Source organism: Squalius cephalus (genome assembly GCF_949319135.1).
Source record: "Squalius cephalus genome assembly, chromosome: 5".
Classification (NCBI taxonomy): Eukaryota; Metazoa; Chordata; class Actinopteri; order Cypriniformes; family Leuciscidae; genus Squalius; species Squalius cephalus.
Window position 1 is genome coordinate 36,026,575 of NC_137126.1, and position 21,080 is coordinate 36,047,654.

Consider the following 21,080-nt stretch of genomic DNA (forward strand, 5'->3'; position numbering starts at 1 on the left):
TCGACCAATCACCCGCGTCCTCTCTGCACACGGACGATGTCGAAAACACAAGAACAAGTTGATTAATGATTTTGTCGTTATTTATCCATAACTCTATATAATGCTAACTTTGTTGAGAATTAAATAGAGCTAAACATTTTTAACGTTTGCCGTGCTTTGTGAAGTTAGCAATCTTTCGTTTCGGTTTGAAGTTGAAAAGCATTAACCAATTGCTATTTACTTCCGCTATTTTCGCATTGCGTCTATTACAGTCACTTTAAAACGTGTGAAGCCACGCGGTTTCTTGTTTAGGCGTTTTAAACGGTTACCGTTAATATAGTTCATATGGTTTAACGTTAAAATGAGCAATCAAAAAGGTAATGTTTCCCGTTCGCGAGGCCAAAAACACCAGAATTTAATTGCCTTCAAAAATGACAAGTACGGTGCAAGCGCACAAGTTAAGGTAAGCTCGTGCTAAAATAAACAGTGTAGTTTCTTATTTAACGTTTATATAATATCAGCTTTGTTGCTTTTGCGACGTTTAAGATATTTTTTCGTGTATTTTGTTTGAATTTGTATGCATTCTTCTGTTTCCAGAAAGCCAAAACAAAGGTTCATGATGGTCTTTGCCAGCACTGCAAAGGTGTGCTGGAGTGGAAAGTCAAGTACAACAAATACAAGCCCCTTACACAGCTACGAAAATGGTGAGATGAGCGAGGATTTATTGCATAGTAACGGATAATAGGCAAATAAACTCTTCCACAGTTAACCTCTTATGAATATGTTGTTTCTGTGGGGTTGTTTTTTAGTGTGAAGTGTCTTCAGAAAACAGTGAAGGATGCCTATCATGTCATGTGTAAGCCATGTGCACTAAAGTTGGAACTTTGTGCCAAATGTGGAAAGAAGGAAGAGATTGTTATTCCGTAAGTAGATTCTTTTTGAAACATCAGATCATGTATGTACAAATATGTGCAAATTGGTATAGTGCACTACTTTAGTATAAATCTATATTTACGTAATGTAAATACTTGAGAAAATATTTAAAACATGCCCTGCAATATTTAACTGTAAAGTTCAGACTGCATCATGTAACATCTATCTATCTATCTATCTATCTATCTGGTGTTTTTGCTCTGAGGAGGCAAGGGAGGCAGTGTCTCAAAAAAACTGGATGAGAAAATAATCGATATTACACAAAATAAAAAAGTGTGAATATTACAAAATGTGACATTAAAAAGTGTAAAAGTCACTCCTTTTAACAGATCCCCAAAAGCATGCTGTGAGTTTGATGGGGGGTAATTGAGAATGAATGGGGGAAAGTCACGTGAGAGGAGGCAATGCCTCCATCGCGCTCTGATTGGATATTATCGGTTATGATTGGTTCCTGCGACAAATCGCAGGATAAAAACACCTGCAAATTAAGAAAACATCTTTTATCAGTTTCACAACACATGTGTGCTCCAAATACTCAAAACACAACCAAATACAGAAACTCGCTGCAAAAGTTCACAACACAACCAAATACAGAAACGCACTGCAAATAGCACAGACCACAGCGGAAACGTTTCCAGGTTACCCCAATAAGTGACGAACCCGGCTGGGACATACTTATTGCTTGTGAGCATCCCTATGTCCTACTCCCTTCTAAGGGCAGATGGCAGAGCCCTTGAAGTGGGACATTGGAGGGTGCAGGGCACTTGTGTGCCATTATGTTAGCCGTTTGGAACGCGCTTGCCGAAGGGAGCAATGAAATACAACGTAATTTCCTCATTATTTTCACCTGGGATGTTCCCATGACAACGCAGCACCATGTCCATCAACTGAATAACTGTTAATGCCAGAAATATATTATTATTGCTGTTAACATAACTGTTGCAAATAAATATACATTTTATACAAAAAGGTTTTTAAAATATGCGTTATATAGGCTATCTGTGTGTGAGTGTCTCAACTTGAAAACTTTCCATCTCATCTTTGGACCATGCATTACCTAACATTTCTTATGAAACTTATTTAAACATAACATGACAACATTTGTACAATGTAACTGATGTATAGATTAACATCTTTCCCTCATGGTCTTTTTCTCTATCTTTTTCATTTATTTTAGTTTTCAGCTCATTGTTCTTTTCTCATTAGTATTCTGATGACATTGAACATATTGTTAACATTTTGTATATTGTATACAAACTTGTATGTCACAAACGTCATCTCTTTATGTTTTGCTAATAATAAGAATAAAAATAATCATAATAAAATAAAGTAGACTTTGAGCTGTAAGCACGTCCCAGCCGTGTTCGTCACTAAATTGGGGTCCCCTTGAAACATTTCCTTTGTGGTCTGTGCTATTTGCAGTGCGTTTCTATATTTGGTTGTGTTGTGAACTTTTGCAGCGAGTTTCTTTATTTGGTTGTGTTTTGAGTATTTGAAGCACACATGTGTTGTGAAACTGATGAAGATGTTTTCTTAATTTGCGGGTGTTTTTCTATTTGCATGTGTTTTCTTCAGTCGCAGTGCGTTGCTCTCTCTCGGCCACCGTATAATCAGACAGTGATGGCGTTAATGGAAAGACTAATTAAAAAGTAAACAAACAACTGCCACTTAGATATCACCGCTTTGTCATGTAAAAATCAAACTTGAAATGGCCTGAAACATGACTGTGGGGGGGTTTGGTAAGAAATCAGCTTGGGGAAATTAAAGGTACATCTGCATGTCTGTGACCAGTGTGTAAATAGGTTGAAAATAAGTTGATTTATTAAAAAGAAAAGCTGAACATTAATTCACAAATAATAGTTTTAGCACAATTTATACATCATTATGGCAACAAAATGTGTTTGTTCAGTGCAGCACATGTGCCATCTTGTGGACATATACAGTAAATGGTGAATTTATTGTTTTTACAGCAAGATATTCATATATTTCAGGCTACTCACTGCTCTGTTATTCCTTCAACATTGCATTATTAGAGACACTTTAGTAATAAGATTATTTTAACTTAAATCTGTTGTGTATATATGTTGAAGTGTATTGAACTATTTACGGGGACAAATTAAGTGTGCTTAAGAATTCACTGCTGTGCTTAGAATTCAATACTTTTTTTTTTTTTTTTAAGGCTTGACCAGGAGGAGGAAGGAGAGGTAGAAGCAAAGGGGCAGGAAAAAAGAGATGAGGATGAGGAGGATGAAGATTTCAATGACATTGGCACTAACAATGATGAATTTGATAGTGATTAAGAAGCCGAAGTGAATTAACATTTGCCATCTTCTGTATGCATTACCAGCAAACCGCTAAACCCAAGAACACTGTATCTAAGGGAAAAAGAGGCTGGATATTGGACATTTGCTTACCTGTTCACCTGCTGTTAATTGGGGAAAGACTCCCAGGAGATGTTTTCCTGTTTGCTGTAATGATCGTTTTTTCCCCCATCTTGACCACTTGCTATGATCTAGAAGGAACTGAGAAATTAACCCTCATTCTTGTTTTTAAGTAGATGTTTCTTTAAAATCATTAAAAGCGCACTGAAGAAGCTGTTGCCGGAATAATAAAAAAAAACACAGTTAAAATTAACATTTACAGAACAACCTAACTTTCAAAAAAAGGTAAATCCAACAGCCCTTTCCTTCTGAATTAGCAAGGCCATTTTGCTACTTAAATCTGTTTTGTTTTTTTAACTTAAACTGATATCCAACATCATAATACTGGTGGTACAGAGAAAAACACATGTAAAATGTTCATCACAAGTAGCTTTTCTACAAGTTGATAATAAATAATACTAATAAATAGAAAACACAGTGTCATGCACACAAATACAAAACACAGTCATGGTAACATCATGACGTGACACTAAAATAATGCAATAAATATTCATTTAACAACATAAGATGTAATAAAACCCTAATGTGCATAAATGATACAAAAAACGAAGAAACAAAATTAAAACCATCAAATTTGAAGCGTCACAGGGAATTCAGGTCAGTCAGTTTACATCTTTTCATTGACAAGATGAATTGCTCTTTTTACTTCAGAAAGTAGTACGTTTAACAGTATTTTACTGTAAAATTACACAATGTTAGGTTAGATCTATTTCAGTTTTTCTTACTATAACCAATGAACAGGTTTTTATTGCCCCATTTTCAGTCTTTTACAGTTAAAATTACAATAATTTTTACAGTGCCATCCATGTTATCTATTATGAATGAGAATGAGAGTTTATATTAAGTACATTTGGTCTTCACAGTCTTCATGTAAATGGAAAAACAGAAAGTACTGATGGAACAGGTCCATTTAATAAACAACCTACAAGCAAATGTTGACATGCTGCTTAGACAGCACAAATTTACACCACCTTTGTCCTGTTTTCTGTTTCGCTGTCTGATTTTTATTGTTTTTTTATAGCTTTTTTAAAACATCCTCTTGCATATCATTATGAGCATTAAATAATAATTTGATATAAACCTTAAGCCATATTCATTCCATTAACTAATTCCAACTTCCAATTAATCGCAATACAATATGAACACAACAGGTACATTGCGCCTAAAACAATTTTTTGTAAGTACATAAAGTAGTAGTTAAAGACCAACACAGATCTGTAGAATAACTTCTCTGAATAAAAAAAGAGTGACAAGTAACATGTTAAATCACCATGTGATCGCAGTGGTTATGTGAGATCATAGTCAACTATTTCAAGATTTTTAGGAGAAACTCATGATTTTTAAGGAACTTAAACAAGAATAGTCTGTTTCACCCTTTGTGCGGCATCATTCTGAACCACCTGTGACAAAGTTCTGGAGAAGTTAATAACATGAGTGTAAGAACAGGATCCAAAAATAGACTGTTTAGTGGAATATTTAAGAAACTGTAGCCTTTAACCCTGGATTTATGTAATGCTGTTTAACCATGCACATGTAATGAAGCAAGAGGCTAGTCCAGTATCACATGTCTGACCACATTACCATCTTCTTCACTATTCGTCAAACTCATTGCGTGCACAGATTTCTTCATTTCTTTTTTTAATTCTTTTTCCAAGTTAATATAAGCCATAGGGAAAGTGAAAATGCTGTCAATGACTGTTTTTCACCTCAATAGCAGAACTTACTGAATAAGATCAGCTATGTACAGGCGATTATGTAACTTCATTTCAGAGCAGGTCTCATGTGCAATGGACAATACATGCTGTTTTATTCTGTATCATTACGATGCCTTTTATTTTTTTGTCTGTTGTATGTAGTTTAAGTGTTTGTCTTCTTGTTATAATACTTGTTGACTGTGTCAGATGAGACTGTGATATCCTGTAGGCCCAAGTGTTGTACATTCAACTTTCCATGGACACTGTTATTGCTGAGTAAGTGATTATGAAATGGCAATTGTTATAAGACATAAAAGAGCCTATTAATGTTGATGAAAGAGTCACCACATGACCACAACTCTTTTGAAAAGTTCACTAATCATAATTGTTGTGTTAAAATAACTATTATTCATCGGTTGTGCTGTCATTTGGGTCCAGACAAAATTCACTATCAATTCTTAAAGCACATACCCCGAAGTATATTATCTTCTTATGGATAACTTCAACTTTATCTGGTCTTCTGGACAAATACCATCCTCCTGGAAAGAAGCAACTGTAATCCCAATACCTAAACCAGGAAAAGACCATACAGCTCCAAATAACTATCAACCAATCGCTCTTAGTTGCCTCTGTAAAACAATGAAGAGAATGGTAAATAATCAACCTGTTTGGACACTGGAATCGAAGAAACAAATAAGTGATTATCAATGTGGATTTAGACGTGGAAAGTGCACTTTGGATCAATTAATCCGACTGGAAACTTATAACAGAGATGGTCTCATTAGAAAAGAACATGTTGCCGCTGTCTTTTTTGACTTGGAAAAAGCATATGATACAACATGGAGATATGGAATCATTAAAGATCTTTACCACATGGGTTTTAGAGGACGATTACCCATCTTCCTTTCAAATTTTTTGGCTAGCAGATGTTTTAAAGCCCAAGTAGGAAACACCTTGTCGGATATTCACAAACAAGAACTTGGAGTTCCTCAGGGAAGCATTCTCTCTGTCACTCTTTTCAGCATTAAAATAAACAGCATTGAGAATATCATCGGACCTAATATATTCTGCAGCCTTTATGTGGATGATCTCTGCATTTGTTATAGAGGGAAGAACATGAGTACAATTGAAAGGCAACTGCAGTTATGTATTCACAAAATATATCAGTGGTCATTTGAAAATGGATTCAAATTCTCTAATCAAAAATAGTCTTTACCCACTTCTGTGTCCAGCGATCCCTTCATCATGATCCAGAACTCTTCCTTAATAGAGAACCGATTCATGTTGTTAAGGAAGTAACAATAAAAAACAAGTGTCTTAAAGCTATGAATATAATGAAAGTATTGGCAAAAACAAAATGGGGAGCAGATTACATTGTTCTTTTGAGACTTTATAGAACACTAATCCGTTCCCTTCTGGACTATGGAAGAATAATAATTGACTCTGAAATCATATAAGCAGATGTTTGACTCAGTACATCATAAATATGGCTTGCCTTGGGAGCATTTAGAACTTCGCCAGTACAAAGTTTGTACATTGAAGCCAATGAACCTTCACTTCAAATAAAACCAATCCAGCCTATTCTACAGTCTTTAACACACAATTTACTCCTTTGTATGAGAGCAAACCTAAAAGCATCGGATCCTTTGGTATTCATATTAAACCACATTTGGAGAACTTAAATATAAATGTGAACATTTTAAACCAAATACATTTCAATTCTATATCTCCCTGGAAATTAAAGAAGCCTAATATCAATTTGGATTTGGCTCATCAGAGGAAAGGAGTGACCAAATGTATATAGACAGCAGTATTTAGACGAAACCAATTCCCTTTTCACGTACCAATGTTCACTGATGGTTCGAAGGTGGAAAATAGTGTAACGGCAGCAATGGTGACTGGACATCAACGCTATGGAATCCATATTCCAAAACAGTGCTCAATTTTCTCTGCTGAAGCACGTGCTTTACTTTTAGCTTTGGAACATATTGAAAATACACAACAAAAGGATTCTATAATTTTTACAGAATTGAAATCTTGCCTTCAAGCAATGGACACTTTAAAAATGTATCATCCTTTAGTGGATTGCATCTTAACCAAAGTGGATTATCTACTAAATCAGTTCTTCAGTATTATCTTTTGCTGAGTTCCAGGCCATGTTGGACTTGGAAATTAACAAGCTGATGCAGCTGCCAAGGAAGCTCTTAATCAGGAAGCTAATGAATGTGAAATTCCTCCCTCAGATATCAGACCGATTATTAATCGATACATATTAAATAAGTGTCAAGAAGAGTGGAATATGTGCAAGAATAATAAGTTGTATGAAACTCATCCGGAAATAACAAACAGACTTTTTATCACTCTTAAAACTAGACTTGATCAAGTGGTCTACACCGGATGTCATATGGGTCATACAAGTTTGACCCTTTTTGCTTAAAGGTGAAGACCCAACTTTATGTATGTTTTGTAAGATTCCCTTATCTGTCAAACATATTTTATTGGATTGTCCTGGACTTACTGACTTCACTTAAGGACATATTTAATAAGATTATGCCTGAAAAGGTTTTAGATTTTTTTTATCATATGTTAATTTTAAAAATCTTTTATAATACAACTTGCTGTTTTTGTTTGTTTTGTTTTTATTGTATTTATATGATATTTGTATTTTTGTAATTGCATTTTTGCCATGAAAATAGCTTTGAATGCTGACATGGCATTAAATAAAATAATCTGAATCTACTGTCATTTGAAAATAATGTACTGAGTTCTCATTCATAATCTTTGCAAACATACAAAGGCTATAGGAAGTCCTTCTCATTTATTTCATTCTCATATAAATTAGCACAACCAAACAAAACATTTCAAAAGCACTTTCAGTTCTATTCATTTGTTGTAAATGCAACAAGATACTAATACTGATTGCACTGTTAAATTGATTACTGACGGTTGAATATGTTGTATATATAATTTATTATTAATTCAACAGTTTATTATGATTCTGACACAAGACTCCCTATACAGCTGCTACTGCTCATACATCACCATGACCACGCGCCCCATGAGACTTTGTAATATAGCAAAATGAAATGCGCTTGAAAGCACGCTTTCATTTTCTTATTTTAAAATTATTATTATTACTTGTGTCAAAATCTACAAACAAATCTACAAAACAGGCGTTGGTGCGAGATCACCCAATTACACAACGTCCCAATGGCGCATGAGAGTTTGATTGGATTGAAGCAATGACGCGCTTATAGAGCTGTTGTAATGATTACCGGTTTATGACAATAGGCTATACACCTCCCAGTAATTTTGCAATGCCTTGATTCATATATAAAAGTTCAGAGAAGTCACATTTGAAAATCTGTGCAAACAATGCGTCAGAACGACACAACAGCGCGCATTGCGCACGTCTTCAGTGGAACATTTGTGCACTCCACACCGCGAGCTGCAGTCGAAATACTGGAGAACGGTGTCTTGGGAGTCGACGATGAGGGGAAGGTTTGTTTAAATAATTTTCATTCACAAATTGTGTCATTTCCTTTTTTATTTTCAATCGAAGATAAAGGCTGTCATGTATAGGCTATGCTATACGTGTGTATATATCAAAACATTTGTTTCTAATTGTTTTATCTGTTTTCTCTCTGAACAGATTGCATTTATTGAAAAAGATAAAGATTTGGTCAGTGTTTCGAAAATATGGGGGTTTGAAACTTCAGACATAAAACAGCTTGGACAAAAGTGAGTACATTTTTATCAATACGAATTGCATATAGTCTAAAGTCTTGCGTGAGTCTGATCAGAGTGCATAGTCACTTTTGCATTCAACCATTCAGCTGTAACAACAAAGATAAGTTTGGACAGAGAGCTTTAGTGGGTAAAGTTTGCATGGACTGCAATTCTGTAGTTCCACAGTACAAAGAAAGTCCAAGTGAATGTAAAGTGGAGACAGATCGGTGAGTTTTGGAGGACTGTGTGACTGTGACTGTGATACTGACACAACAGTGTCAGTAACCTCATGTACATTGTAAAAAAAATAAAAAGTTGAGTTAGCTTTAAAAAATAAAGCACCAAGTTTGGTCAGTGTTTCGAAAATATGGGGGTTTGAAACTTCAGACATAAAACAGCTTGGACAAAAGTGAGTACATTTTTATCAATACGAATTGCATATAGTCTAAAGTCTTGCGTGAGTCTGATCAGAGTGCATTGTCACTTTTGCATTCAACCATTCAGCTGTAACAACAAAGAGACAATGCCTTTTGTAAACCTGCTTTAAGGTCAAAGTCAATATTTGTGGTATAATGAACATGTTCAAGCTAGAAATCTTTCCATATCCATTGCTCTTCTGCAGTATCAGTGCTTAATTTTACTCATTTAGCATTCGATTTTGCTCTTCAGTGAGTTTCTCATGCCAGGAATGGTTGATACACACATCCATGCGTCTCAGTATAGCTATAGTGGCACTGCCTTAGATCTGCCTCTGCTGGAGTGGCTCAACACTTACACTTTCCCTGTGGAAGCAAAGTATAAAGACTTGGATTTTGCCAATAATGTCTACACTAAAGTCGTGGTAAGTTTATTTAAACAGACTAAATAAAGTCTAATAAAACTAATAAAACTGGCAAAGGCAAATTATTGATATGGAATGCATAAAATGTTATGTTCCTTTTTTATGTTGACTGTTTGGAATTGAAGAGAAGAACCTTAAAGAACGGCACCACCACTGCGTGTTATTTTGCCACAATACACACTGATGCCTCCCTTCTGCTTGGAGAACTCGCAGGTACAATACGTGCAACCAAGGACACCCACACACACACACACACACACACACACACACACACATATTGACAGAATTTCCCCTGTGACTGGTTAGCATCTGGGGTGGCAAACACAAACACACATCCTTTCTCTAACCTTTGGAGTTTGCCTGGCTTTATCCTGTCTTAGTTCTTGTTCCTGACAGTCTGCTGAGTAACTGCACTGTTTCTGTTTTTTATTTTTATTTTTTTATTTTTTTTTTATATTATGTAACGAGATTGATGTGACCTATCATTCTGTGAAGTAAAATTATAATCTGTCTAAAATGTAATATTATCTAAAAAAAAAAAAACACTGTCAACTACATTGCTGTATTTAATCATTATCTCACAAGATAATAAATCAATCATTGATTTTAGATTGTGATATACAGTATTTTTCCCCTTTTCCACCAGATAAGTTTGGACAGAGAGCTTTAGTGGGTAAAGTTTGCATGGACTGCAATTCTGCAGTTCCACAGTACAAAGAAAGTCCAAGTGAATGTAAAGTGGAGACAGATCGGTGAGTTTTGGAGGACTGTGTGACTGTGACTGTGATACTGACACAACAGGGTCAGTAACCTCATGTACATTGTAAAAAAAATAAAAAGCTGAGTTAGCTTTAAAAAATAAAGCACCAAGTTGCAAAGCATTTTTGAGTTTTCTCAACTTTAAAAGTTGTAGTTGTGACAACTAATTTTGGACATTTATACTGGTTATTCACTCACCCTTCCTCAGCACGTACATTAAATATTTGTTGCAAGTTAAATAATAAGAGAATAAATAAACAATTTTTCTAATATTAAGAAGAAGATCTCACAAACTGCAAGTCTCTGAATTCTATAGATTAAAAAAATCCTTAACAGTTTATAGTTGCTTATATTCAATTAAACAAACCGAACCAAACTAATCACACTAATGGTGACTTTTTTTTCAGACTAAATAGATGTTATCCTTTAATATACACATCCTCGTAAACATTTGGGATTATGGGTATTCTCAAAGGGCATACTCAGTAACTTGCATACTGAGCAGGCACTACATTTGAATTTAAACGTATTTGTGATCGTTAAAAAAGTACATTCTATATAGTATGAATGTGGGTATGAAATTCGGATGTACTACATCCACCATGTTTTTTCTGTCACATGACCTTCCAGTGTCAGTTACGTCGCTTCACTGCCATTCATAAATCCTCTCCCGTTGCCTCGGGGGGAGGAGTCGGATCCAGATCCAACTCCTCCCACCTTACATACTTAAACCTACCCAACTCCACCCCCTGACGCCTAGACCCACCCCTAAACCTACCAATCTCCACCCCTTATATGAGATCCGACTCCTCCCCCCGGATCTTTTGTACTGCATTGAGGTGCTACTGATCGAATGCACATCACTTCAGAATCTCTCCAGAAGACGTAGGATTTTTTTCGCCTACTGTTTTCCGAATACTATGCATTCGGACATAGTACTCAGTTGGCATACTGTTTTTCACATTATGTATAGTAGGGAAGTATTCGATTTCGGATGCAGCGTTAGTCTTTATAGATTTATAAAAGCAAACTCAAACTGTCCACTTTAAAAGTAAATGGTATTTTATAACATTTACATTCAAGAATATAATTCATATTAATATGAAAATATTAAATTACCTGTAAAACCTTTAAACTTTGAAATAGAGCGTGTAACAAAATAGATTGGATTGTACAGTGTACAATGTACAAAATGACTAATTTGCTGTCAGAATTTGTGTTTTAATCTAATCTGATATAAACCTAATCTAATCTGATCAATGAACTTGAAGATATGATTCTGCTTCCTCTTGTCTTTTGCAGTTTCATCAAAGAACTTCTCAAAAAGGAGGTAAAAAAAAAACAGGTTCATTCTTATTCAATTGTTTTATTATATAGCTAACTCTAGTTGTTATGCTGATCAGAGTTGAGTAGTTTTGTTTAAATTCTTCCAGACTCTGTGAATATAAAAACAAAACTGTATTATCTGACTGTTTCAGTACCCGAATGTTAAGCCTGTGGTTACTCCTCGATTCGCTCCCTCTTGTTCTGCTTCACTACTCAGTGAATTGGGTGAGATTGCCAATAACAACAAGCTTCACATTCAGGTTTGTCCTCCTTCCACAGATTAACTTCAACTTGATAAGTAGATATTTACAATGGTTAAATAACATCAAATTAACATTAACATTAACAGCTGAGTTGTGACATTGTTCATATCACATGACAGAAGGTTGAAACGTGATGATGACTAAGCGTTTCTGACTGGCACATAGCCACACTTGTTATGGTGTTAAATGTCAACTCTTTCTTTATGTTCAGAATTATTGTTAAAGGCAATAATGAAGTGAACTATGGGTGTGCTCTGCTTTGCGTACTGGCCTTTGACTTTAAGATGGAAGTTCACATTCCGCTTGTATATTTCTAAGAAATATGCACACATTCAGATACTCGATCCGAATTTATGTAGAAGTGATTATTTGTTGCAGTTTTGCTTTATAAAATAATTATAAACTAATTGTAATTATGAGAGATATAATAAAGAAATATTATAAACTGAAATTCCAAATTCAATAATTGTGATTAACAGTTAGCTGCTGTAACTCGTAGGATAAACTAGACAATGAGTAAAACTAATAACACCTGTTTTTCTGCATTAATTAAACCTATAGAGTCACATCAGTGAGAACAAAGAGGAAGTTGAGCTTGTGAAGACATTGTTCCCAGGATGCAAATCCTACACTGATGTTTACCTCAAGCACAATCTACTTACAGACAGGGTGAGTGGTAGAGATTGTCGTCATACATTAAAGACCTGATGAAAATCTGTCTAATATATTAGTCTGCAATTTTACAGACACCTTTGTTACTGATTCATTGTATTGTGTTCTGAATTGTGTTGCAACATATCTATATAGATTAAATGAGCATGTGGGTCTGAAGTCTATGCATGAGGTAAAGAAATGTCAGCAGTTTCTTCTGTAATCCCATTACCAATACATTCATTATTCAAAAACTGCCTTACCTGAAGGTACTATGAGTCTGCAATGAGATGTATGAAATATTGTCACTTTTTGTATTTATTTTAGGGCTGTCAAACGATTAATCGCGATTAATCGCATCCAAAATAAAAGTTTGGTTTACATAATATATGTGTGTGTACGGTATAATTATTTTCTATATATAAATACACACACATGCATGTATATATTTAAGAAATATTTGCATGTATATACTGTGTATATATATATATATATATTTATATTATATATAATTTATATTATATATAAATATTTTATATATAAATAACACATTTTTCTTAAATATATATGCATGTGTGTGTATTTATATATAGAAAATAATTATACTCCATACACACACATATATTATGTAAACACAAACTTTTATTTTGGATGCGATTAATCGCGATTAATCGTTTGACAGCCCTAATTTATTTATTTATTTATTTTTGTGTGGTAATATTTAATTAGTGGTTTAAACCACCACTGCACTTAAAAAAAAGGAAATAGGGAGGAGCTCATGGCATAGGAGGGCTTTGAGTCTTCAGCATTGCAGCAACATGCAGCTGTTTGCCAATATACAGTATCATAAGTTTAAGATTAAAATCATATAAAGCTGAACATATTTGATGAACAAATATGTTTTTACATGGAAGGGCTTTTTTCAGTATTTTGGTTTGTTGTCATTAGCCCTGTGGATACATGAAAGGTTCAGAATCATGTGCTTTATAATATGAGTTTTGTGCTCAAGAGTTCAGTACAGTGGAGAGCATTGTCATTTGTTTGAGCATACACCCTGCACTGATGAACCAAGATGCTCGTCCTCATTGATATGTAGGACCAAGTGCAAATCCTATTTCTGACTATGAGCAGGGCCGTTGGTAGCGGGAAGAAATGTGGTGACGATTCCAGGGCATTCCGGCTTTAGTGGGCCCCATGATTTCCACCGAGGGTATAGGCTAACCCTCCCACCCGGAACACAATTCCAACGGCCCCTGACACCCCAGCTATGGACCTGCTTACGAGGCCTATGATTAAAAGGAATTGTTTCCCAAAAAATGATTATTTATTTACCCGTTTTCGTTATTTACCTCACTCTTGTGGAACAAAACATTTGAACATTTGAATCTGTATGGAAAAGTTATTTTGACAAAGCAACTTTCCAATTATTGGGCCTTTTTACTCTAGTACTCTAGTAAGTACTCTAGTAGTTAAATAGAACTTTTGCAGAAAAATAAAAAAACTGCATTGGATTGGAATTAAATCATGTAAGCTGATGATGATAACAGTGATGGTGGGATTATTGCAGACTATAATGGCCCATGGGTGTCACCTAACCGATGAAGAACTGGAGATCTTTCATGAAACTGGATCTGCAATCTCTCACTGTCCTAACAGTAACATTTCGTGAGCACCTCTAGCCTTTTACTATTAGTATTAATATTCAGATCCCTTTAATATATATATCTTTTAATTTATTGTCTCTTTTTCCCTCCCAGGATTTGCAGTGGGATGCTAAACGTACGCAATGTTTTGAAACACAAAGTGAAATTGGGTTTGGGGACAGGTGAGTTTTTTTTTTGTTTTGTTTTTTGCATTTCAATTACTGAATCCCTGCTAAATGAATTGTTGCTATAGGCCATTTTGCACATTGTAGTGGAATTTTCTTGAACAGAAAGCTTTAAGATAATAGGCTATACATGTAAACTCAAATCAGTCACCTGTTTCATGTCAAGGTTTATGTATTTATATGGTGAGTAGCCATGTAATATGAACAATCAGTCTGTCATTATGTATTGATTCTGCATTTTATGGTTTTGTCTGTGCCATCTGTAGATGTTGCAGGAGGCTACTCCCCATCCATGCTAGATGCTATTCGAAGGACTCTGGACACGTCCAAAACCCTGACCATCCAGGACCCTCAGCATCAGACTCTAACCTTTGAGGAGGTTTTCAGATTGGCTACACTTGGGGGAAGTGAAGGTATAAGATTCCAGCTATGATTTGACAAAGATGTTATTTAATACTTGTACACAACAATATAAACCTGCCTGGCTGTTTCCCCCCACACAGCTCTCTCCTTGGATGAACAGATTGGAAACTTTGTGGTAGGGAAGGACTTTGATGCCCTACGAGTGAATGTTTGTGTTCCTGATGGACCGATCGATTTGTTTCCTGGTGAAGGCCCCAAGGTTTGACTGATCTCTTACTGATCTTCTCCCCCCTCGTACTACAGAAACTGGTTTCATTACAAAATCTCTAATGTGTAGAGATGATAAAGAATGCCTCATCTGATGTGTTTTTTTTCTTCAACCAGGTCATTTTGGAGAAGTTTTTAAATTTAGGTAAGTTGTTTTTTTAAATACTCGTATAATATCCCTTCAATTCATCAATTTTTCTTCCCTTATCTAAATACTTACACTTTCTCTTTTTTTTAAATAGGTGATGACCGAAATATTACTGAAGTCTATGTGGCTGGAAGACAGGTGGTTCCATTTCCAGATACATAGTTACTATCTATTCAAGTAAAAAAAAAAAAAAAAAAAATTGACCACAAATATTATACATCTACTCAGGACAAACATTTTCATAAGATCACACTTTGCATTTTTTTTTAAATATGTTTTAGATTTATATTATTTGGTTTAACATCTTGTTAAATGTCTTGCTTTAGCAATGTTTTATTATTATTTAAACTATGTTAAGATAGTATCATGCTCAAATATAATCCTTTTATTTTTTATTAAATTACAGTTTGGATTCTATTTAGTTGTGATGATCATGGGATTTTTTTTTATAAAATATCACTTGTTATATTTTATATTATTTTAATCAACTTTTAATCATTGACAAATGGCTACTGACAATAAAAAAATGATTTATGATATATTACTGTCATCCTGCTTTTTATTTGTTTTGATTGCTTATTTCATAATACACAGCAAAACAAGTATTTGTGACTCTCACACACAGCTTCATCAGTCTCTTAGCTGTCTGTCTCACCTGTTATTTCACTGTTTATGACATTTCCCAAGTAGAAATACAGCTCTCAATGACACTTTCTTCATGTCCTCTACAACAAACAAGAGTTCCAATTTACTATCATATAGTGTGATTAATGTTCATCGACACTCTGAATATAGTTAACATTTCAAGCAGACAGCAGTGTCTTGCAGTATTATATGCTATATCTAAAACTATTTTAAACAGCATCTTTTCAAATTATTCTTTAAAACGTTATGCCCTCATATTAGTTTTCTGGTTGTGTCTGAGTGAAAAATCAAGTCATGCCATTTGAAAGATGTTTGGGTTTATAACTTTTCTGACTCTCATTTTATCTAAAGCATCAAAAATCTTCTTTCTGTAAGGAGATGCAAATCTAGTTTCCCAGCAAGCAATAGCCGTCTTTTCAACGTCTGGGTTAAATATAGACCCGATATAGTCCGGCTATGTGTAACCCACTTTTAGCCCAAATAACATTTAATCTGGATAAATGTATTTTTTTCCAAAATAACTTGTGAGATGTATGATATTCCATCATGTAAGCAAAGTCTACCGTGATTACAAGTTGTTTGGCTTACTTTATTTTAGGCTACATGTTATAGGCTGTGCGTAGCCACGATTTAGCTCGTATTCAGACCCGGCTATGCGTAACCCACTTTTAGCCCAAATAACATTTAATCTGGATAAATGTATTTTTTTCCAAAATAACTTGTGAGATGTATGATATTCCATCATGTAAGCAAAGTCTACCGTGATTACAAGTTGTTTGGTTTACTTTATTTTACATGTTATATGTGTAGGCTGTGCGTAGCCACGATTTAGCTCGTATTCAGACCCGGCTATGCGTAACCCACTTTTAGCCCAAATAACATTTAATCTGGATAAATGTATTTTTTTCCAAAATAACTTGTGAGATGTATGATATTCCATCATGTAAGCAAAGTCTACCGTGATTACAAGTTGTTTGGCTTACTTTATTTTAGGCTACATGTTATAGGCTGTGCGTAGCCACGATTTAGCTCGTAGGCCTATTCAGACCCGGCTATTGTAGCCCACTTTTAGTCAAAACTGATTGTAGTTTTTTGCCAGGCAGTGCATGAAATGGTTGATATTCCATCATGTTCGCATTGGTATGATATCTACAAGGTTCAATATGTCATTTCACGACATGGTCGATCTGTAGTCACGATTTAGCTCCGAATTGGACGGCTATATGCTGTCTGCTTTAGCCCACCTGGCGAAATCAAAGCAATCTGGTCTACGTACGGCTTGGCTATAGCCCAGATTCAGACCAGCGATCTAGTATAAGAATATTAGTCTTTTAAATGTTTTCGCTCACACAGCTTAATATGTTTTATGTCAAACATTCATACACAATCTACGATAAAAAATCAAATCAAATGCAATTGCATTTCCCAACCGCTAGATGGCACAATCGAAACACTACTGAGACATGTCTACTGGGACTACTGGCATTGCGCGACTAGATCACTTTAGCCAAATTTCGCGAAAACATTTCCGCCATTTTATTTTACACGAGGCAGCTGTCGGAGAGCAACGGTCTGAGTGAAAATCTGAACATTTATACTTCGATCTTGTAAGTATGCGTGTTATTTTTGATATGTTCATTGTTTAAATTAGTTAGTTGTTATAATGTGTAGGAACCGTGACATTTTAACATTAACATTGCAGAGTACTATTTTTCTCCAAAAAGTTAACGTTACCTGCACGTGTTATTGCAAATGTATCTAAATTAAATGAATGTGGTAAGCATGAAACTATGAAACTTATCATTACTATTTTTTTATTATTAATAAGATACCAGTATATTTTGGTTTTTAAATTACAGTTGATTTAAAGCAAATTTTGTAAGTACTTTATATACAATTTAACAGCAGCATAGTGCAACACGAAAAGAAAAAAAACATAAAGTCTTGTTTGTAAATAATTAAAATATGCAGCATACATTCAGTTTTCAGTGAATTTGTTTCAGATATAAATCTGAATGCTGCTTCTCCATGTTTTGTTTTGACTTTGGAGATATAAAAGTAGCTGGCTACTGTCCCAGATGTCCTGAGAGGTCTGCTCTGGATGGTTCAGTGCATCAGAAGATTAGAAATTCACTTTGGTCTTAAAATGTTACTTTAATAACCAACTGTAGTTTTTTTTTATATTAATTTTTTGACAGACAGATAGCCAGTGTAAAAACCTCAGAACTGGAGTGATGTAATCCACTTTATTTGATTTAGACACTGTTTATTGCAAATTATCCTGCAATCAGTCAACAAAGTACTTGTCAATGACTACCATTAAATGTCTTGTTACCAACATTCATCAAAATATATTTTTTTGTGTGTGTTCAACAGAAGAAAGACATATACAGGTTTGGAACCAAGTGAAAGTGAGTAAATGATTACATGTTTTTTTTTTTGTTTTTTTTTAAGTGAACTACGCCTATAAGTATCTTTTTATGTTTATTAGAGTTATATGAGTAAGTGATAAAGAATGATTTATAGTGATAGTTCACTTTGAAATTAAATTTTGATATGTTTTAGCTCACCTTATGGGCATCCAAGATGTAGGTGTCTTTGTTTCAGTAGTTTCAATTTTTATATTTTTAGGTCAAACTGTTCTTGTCTGTCAGTCATATAATGCAGGTCTATATGGTCACCACCTGAAAGAGCATGCACAGAGAAGTCCAAATTAAACAATTCCCCACCATAAGTACACACTGATGGCCTAAGACACGAAACGAGCGGTTTGTGTCAGAAAACGAACAGTATTTGTATTGTTTTTACCTCTTATACACAGCCACGTCTAAGTGATCTGAGGGCGCGCGTGCTTCGGTGTGTACGCGTTCTGGCTTAGTCTAAGTGCGGCGCTTGCGCGAATTAAGCCAGAACGCGGACGCATCACACACCTGGAAGCACGCGAGCCCTCATATCACTTGGACGTGGCTGTGTACAAGAGGTAAAAACGATATAAATACTGTTCATTTTCTCACACAGACTGCTCTGAAAAACGCTTCAGTGAGCTCAATTATAGTAACGCCACATTTTTAATGACAGTAACGAGAACGCCGTTTTTAATGGAGGAAGCAATAATTAGATTGATTACTCATTATTGAAAAAAATAACGCCGTTTATTTATAACGCCGTTATTCCCATCACTGTATATGTATATGAAGAGTTCAGATGCAAAAGCCTCTAAGTGCCATCTGAAATTTTCTTCTCGAATGTTCATTTTTATCAAGCTCATATATGTAAGTTCAGTAATTTCACTTAAATGACAATTAATAGGTAATTTTCATTGCCATTTAAGTGAAATTACTGAACTTGCATATATGAGCTTGATAAAAATGAACATTCGAGAAGAAAATTTCAGATATATATGTATATGTATGTGTGTGTGTATATAGCCTATATATGTATGTATATATATATATATATATTATATATATATGCCTTGTACAGAATTGTTCAATACGCGTATCGTTACACCCCGTATTGCATCACCATTACGCGAGCAAAAATGTTCAATTATTGATATTAATTTATTTATAATATTGATATAAATTATTGTCTATATTGATATAAATTATATAGTCTCAATCTATATTCTGTTAACTCTATATTGGCCAGCTCTAGTGTGCATCCTAGCAAAAGTGATTGACTGTAATTAGTTAAATGACTGTCAACAATGCTTTTCTTGAGCAATAATTCTTTCCTTTTTCTCATTTGGCAGACGCAGTGATGACCAGCTGTCCATCAGCTACGGAATGTGAAATAAAAAACGTTATTTCAAATCATTTCAAACAAGCTCCAGGGAGGGCAGGGGGTGGGGGTTATGGATCTAAATAAACAGTTGTTAATTAAAAATTGTAATATCTTAATTTGTTTTACATATTTTTCAAATGTTTTATTTGTTCATTTTTATGTTTGAATGTTGTCTATATAATTGTTCAAAATAAATCCCTTTATATTCAATTAGTTTGGATGGATTTTCATTTATGAGAACCTGTTATATTTGAGTGAAAAGAATCCTTATGCCTCATTTTGTTGTCTATTACATGTATATGTAGTGTAATTGATGACTAGTCTATTCTTGGGCTATGGTTAGACGTCTATTAGATTTTCACTGACAGCCCAAAATAAGCCTTGTTTTAGCCTAGACCCATATTGCCTGTCTATTAGACGTATATATGTAGTCGTTTAATAGTGGTCTAATTGATGACTAGTCTATTCTTGGGCTATGGTTAGACGTCTATTGGACGTATAAATATAGTCGTTCAATAGCTGTCTGATTGTCTATTCTTGGGCTATGGTTAGACGTCTATTAGACGTATATATGTAGTCATTCAATAGCTGTCTATTCTTGGGCTATGTTTAGACGTCTATTAGATTTTCACTGACAGCCCAAAATTAGCCTCGATTTAGCCTAGACGTCTGGGCTGTGTTTAGACGGCTATTAGACGTCTATTAGACGCGAAATTGCTTGCTGGGTTTCCGCTAAAAACCCATCAGTTGTTTTTTATGCTTCTCTTGCTCAGACAACCTCATTGTGAGATTCTTTGTGTTCTGATGTGCAGTAAAGCAGGGGTCAGGGGTCAGAGTGCTCTACAGATCACATACAGAATTTTGGGAGAAACATCTGAGACAAAGTTGATACCTCTAACAAACATAACCAGAGATATGAAAGAGCAACCTCTGAGCGATAAAATATAGTTTTAGATTCACACACTGAAGCGTCACAACAGGGCTGTTTACGCCGCTCCCATTGTTTTTGTTTCCAGTCTCTCCACATTCACAGAGTTTGGATTCATCTCCTGGTTTGAATATCACATGCATTTCCCTGTTCTAAGGACACATTTGCATTTGACACATTAAAACAAATTATTTTATGTAAAGCATAAAACAAAACTTATTTGTAACGATGTGACAATGAAGCTTCAAAGCGCGTATCGAGTTCGCAGCGCAATTTCTCACAAAGCTCCGTGCCGGAAGAGCGTGTAATATTGTTTATAAAGAAACACGTGATCAACGAAAAACGAAGCCTCACTTTCTTTCTAGTCACTTGAATGCTTCACTTTGCTTGTCGGAAAGTTTAAACCCAGACAACTACTCTACAGGTTTTTGGAAAATTAAGTCCATTTACAAACTTTTTTTTATTTAAATAAGCCTATAGCCTATACCAGCTAGAAAAC

At 34.8% G+C, this 21,080-nt stretch overlaps 2 protein-coding genes and 1 long non-coding RNA gene across 3 annotated transcripts; all 3 read left to right on the top strand.

Moving 5' to 3' along the window:
• Positions 1-10: 10 nt before the first annotated feature.
• cUnh9orf85 (chromosome Un C9orf85 homolog) lies at positions 11-6,091 on the top strand. The gene is made up of 4 exons (XM_079872816.1): positions 11-442; positions 577-683; positions 789-902; positions 3,092-6,091. Exons 1-4 carry the CDS (start codon positions 341-343, stop codon positions 3,210-3,212), a joined length of 444 nt encoding a protein of 147 aa, XP_079728942.1. The 5' UTR covers positions 11-340; the 3' UTR covers positions 3,213-6,091.
• A 2,906-nt stretch (positions 6,092-8,997) lies between these two features.
• Positions 8,998-15,761, top strand: gda (guanine deaminase). The gene is made up of 13 exons (XM_079871288.1): positions 8,998-9,185; positions 9,446-9,617; positions 9,743-9,830; positions 10,264-10,369; positions 11,679-11,706; positions 11,855-11,962; positions 12,527-12,634; positions 14,184-14,281; positions 14,374-14,441; positions 14,711-14,857; positions 14,948-15,066; positions 15,192-15,219; positions 15,317-15,761. Exons 2-13 carry the CDS (start codon positions 9,456-9,458, stop codon positions 15,382-15,384), a joined length of 1,128 nt encoding a protein of 375 aa, XP_079727414.1. The 5' UTR covers positions 8,998-9,185; positions 9,446-9,455; the 3' UTR covers positions 15,385-15,761.
• Positions 15,762-17,419: 1,658 nt separating this feature from the next.
• LOC307159183 lies at positions 17,420-19,693 on the top strand. The gene is made up of 3 exons (XR_013821337.1): positions 17,420-17,474; positions 18,244-18,278; positions 19,622-19,693. It is a non-coding gene; the product is annotated as an uncharacterized lncRNA (long non-coding RNA).
• Positions 19,694-21,080: the final 1,387 nt, after the last annotated feature.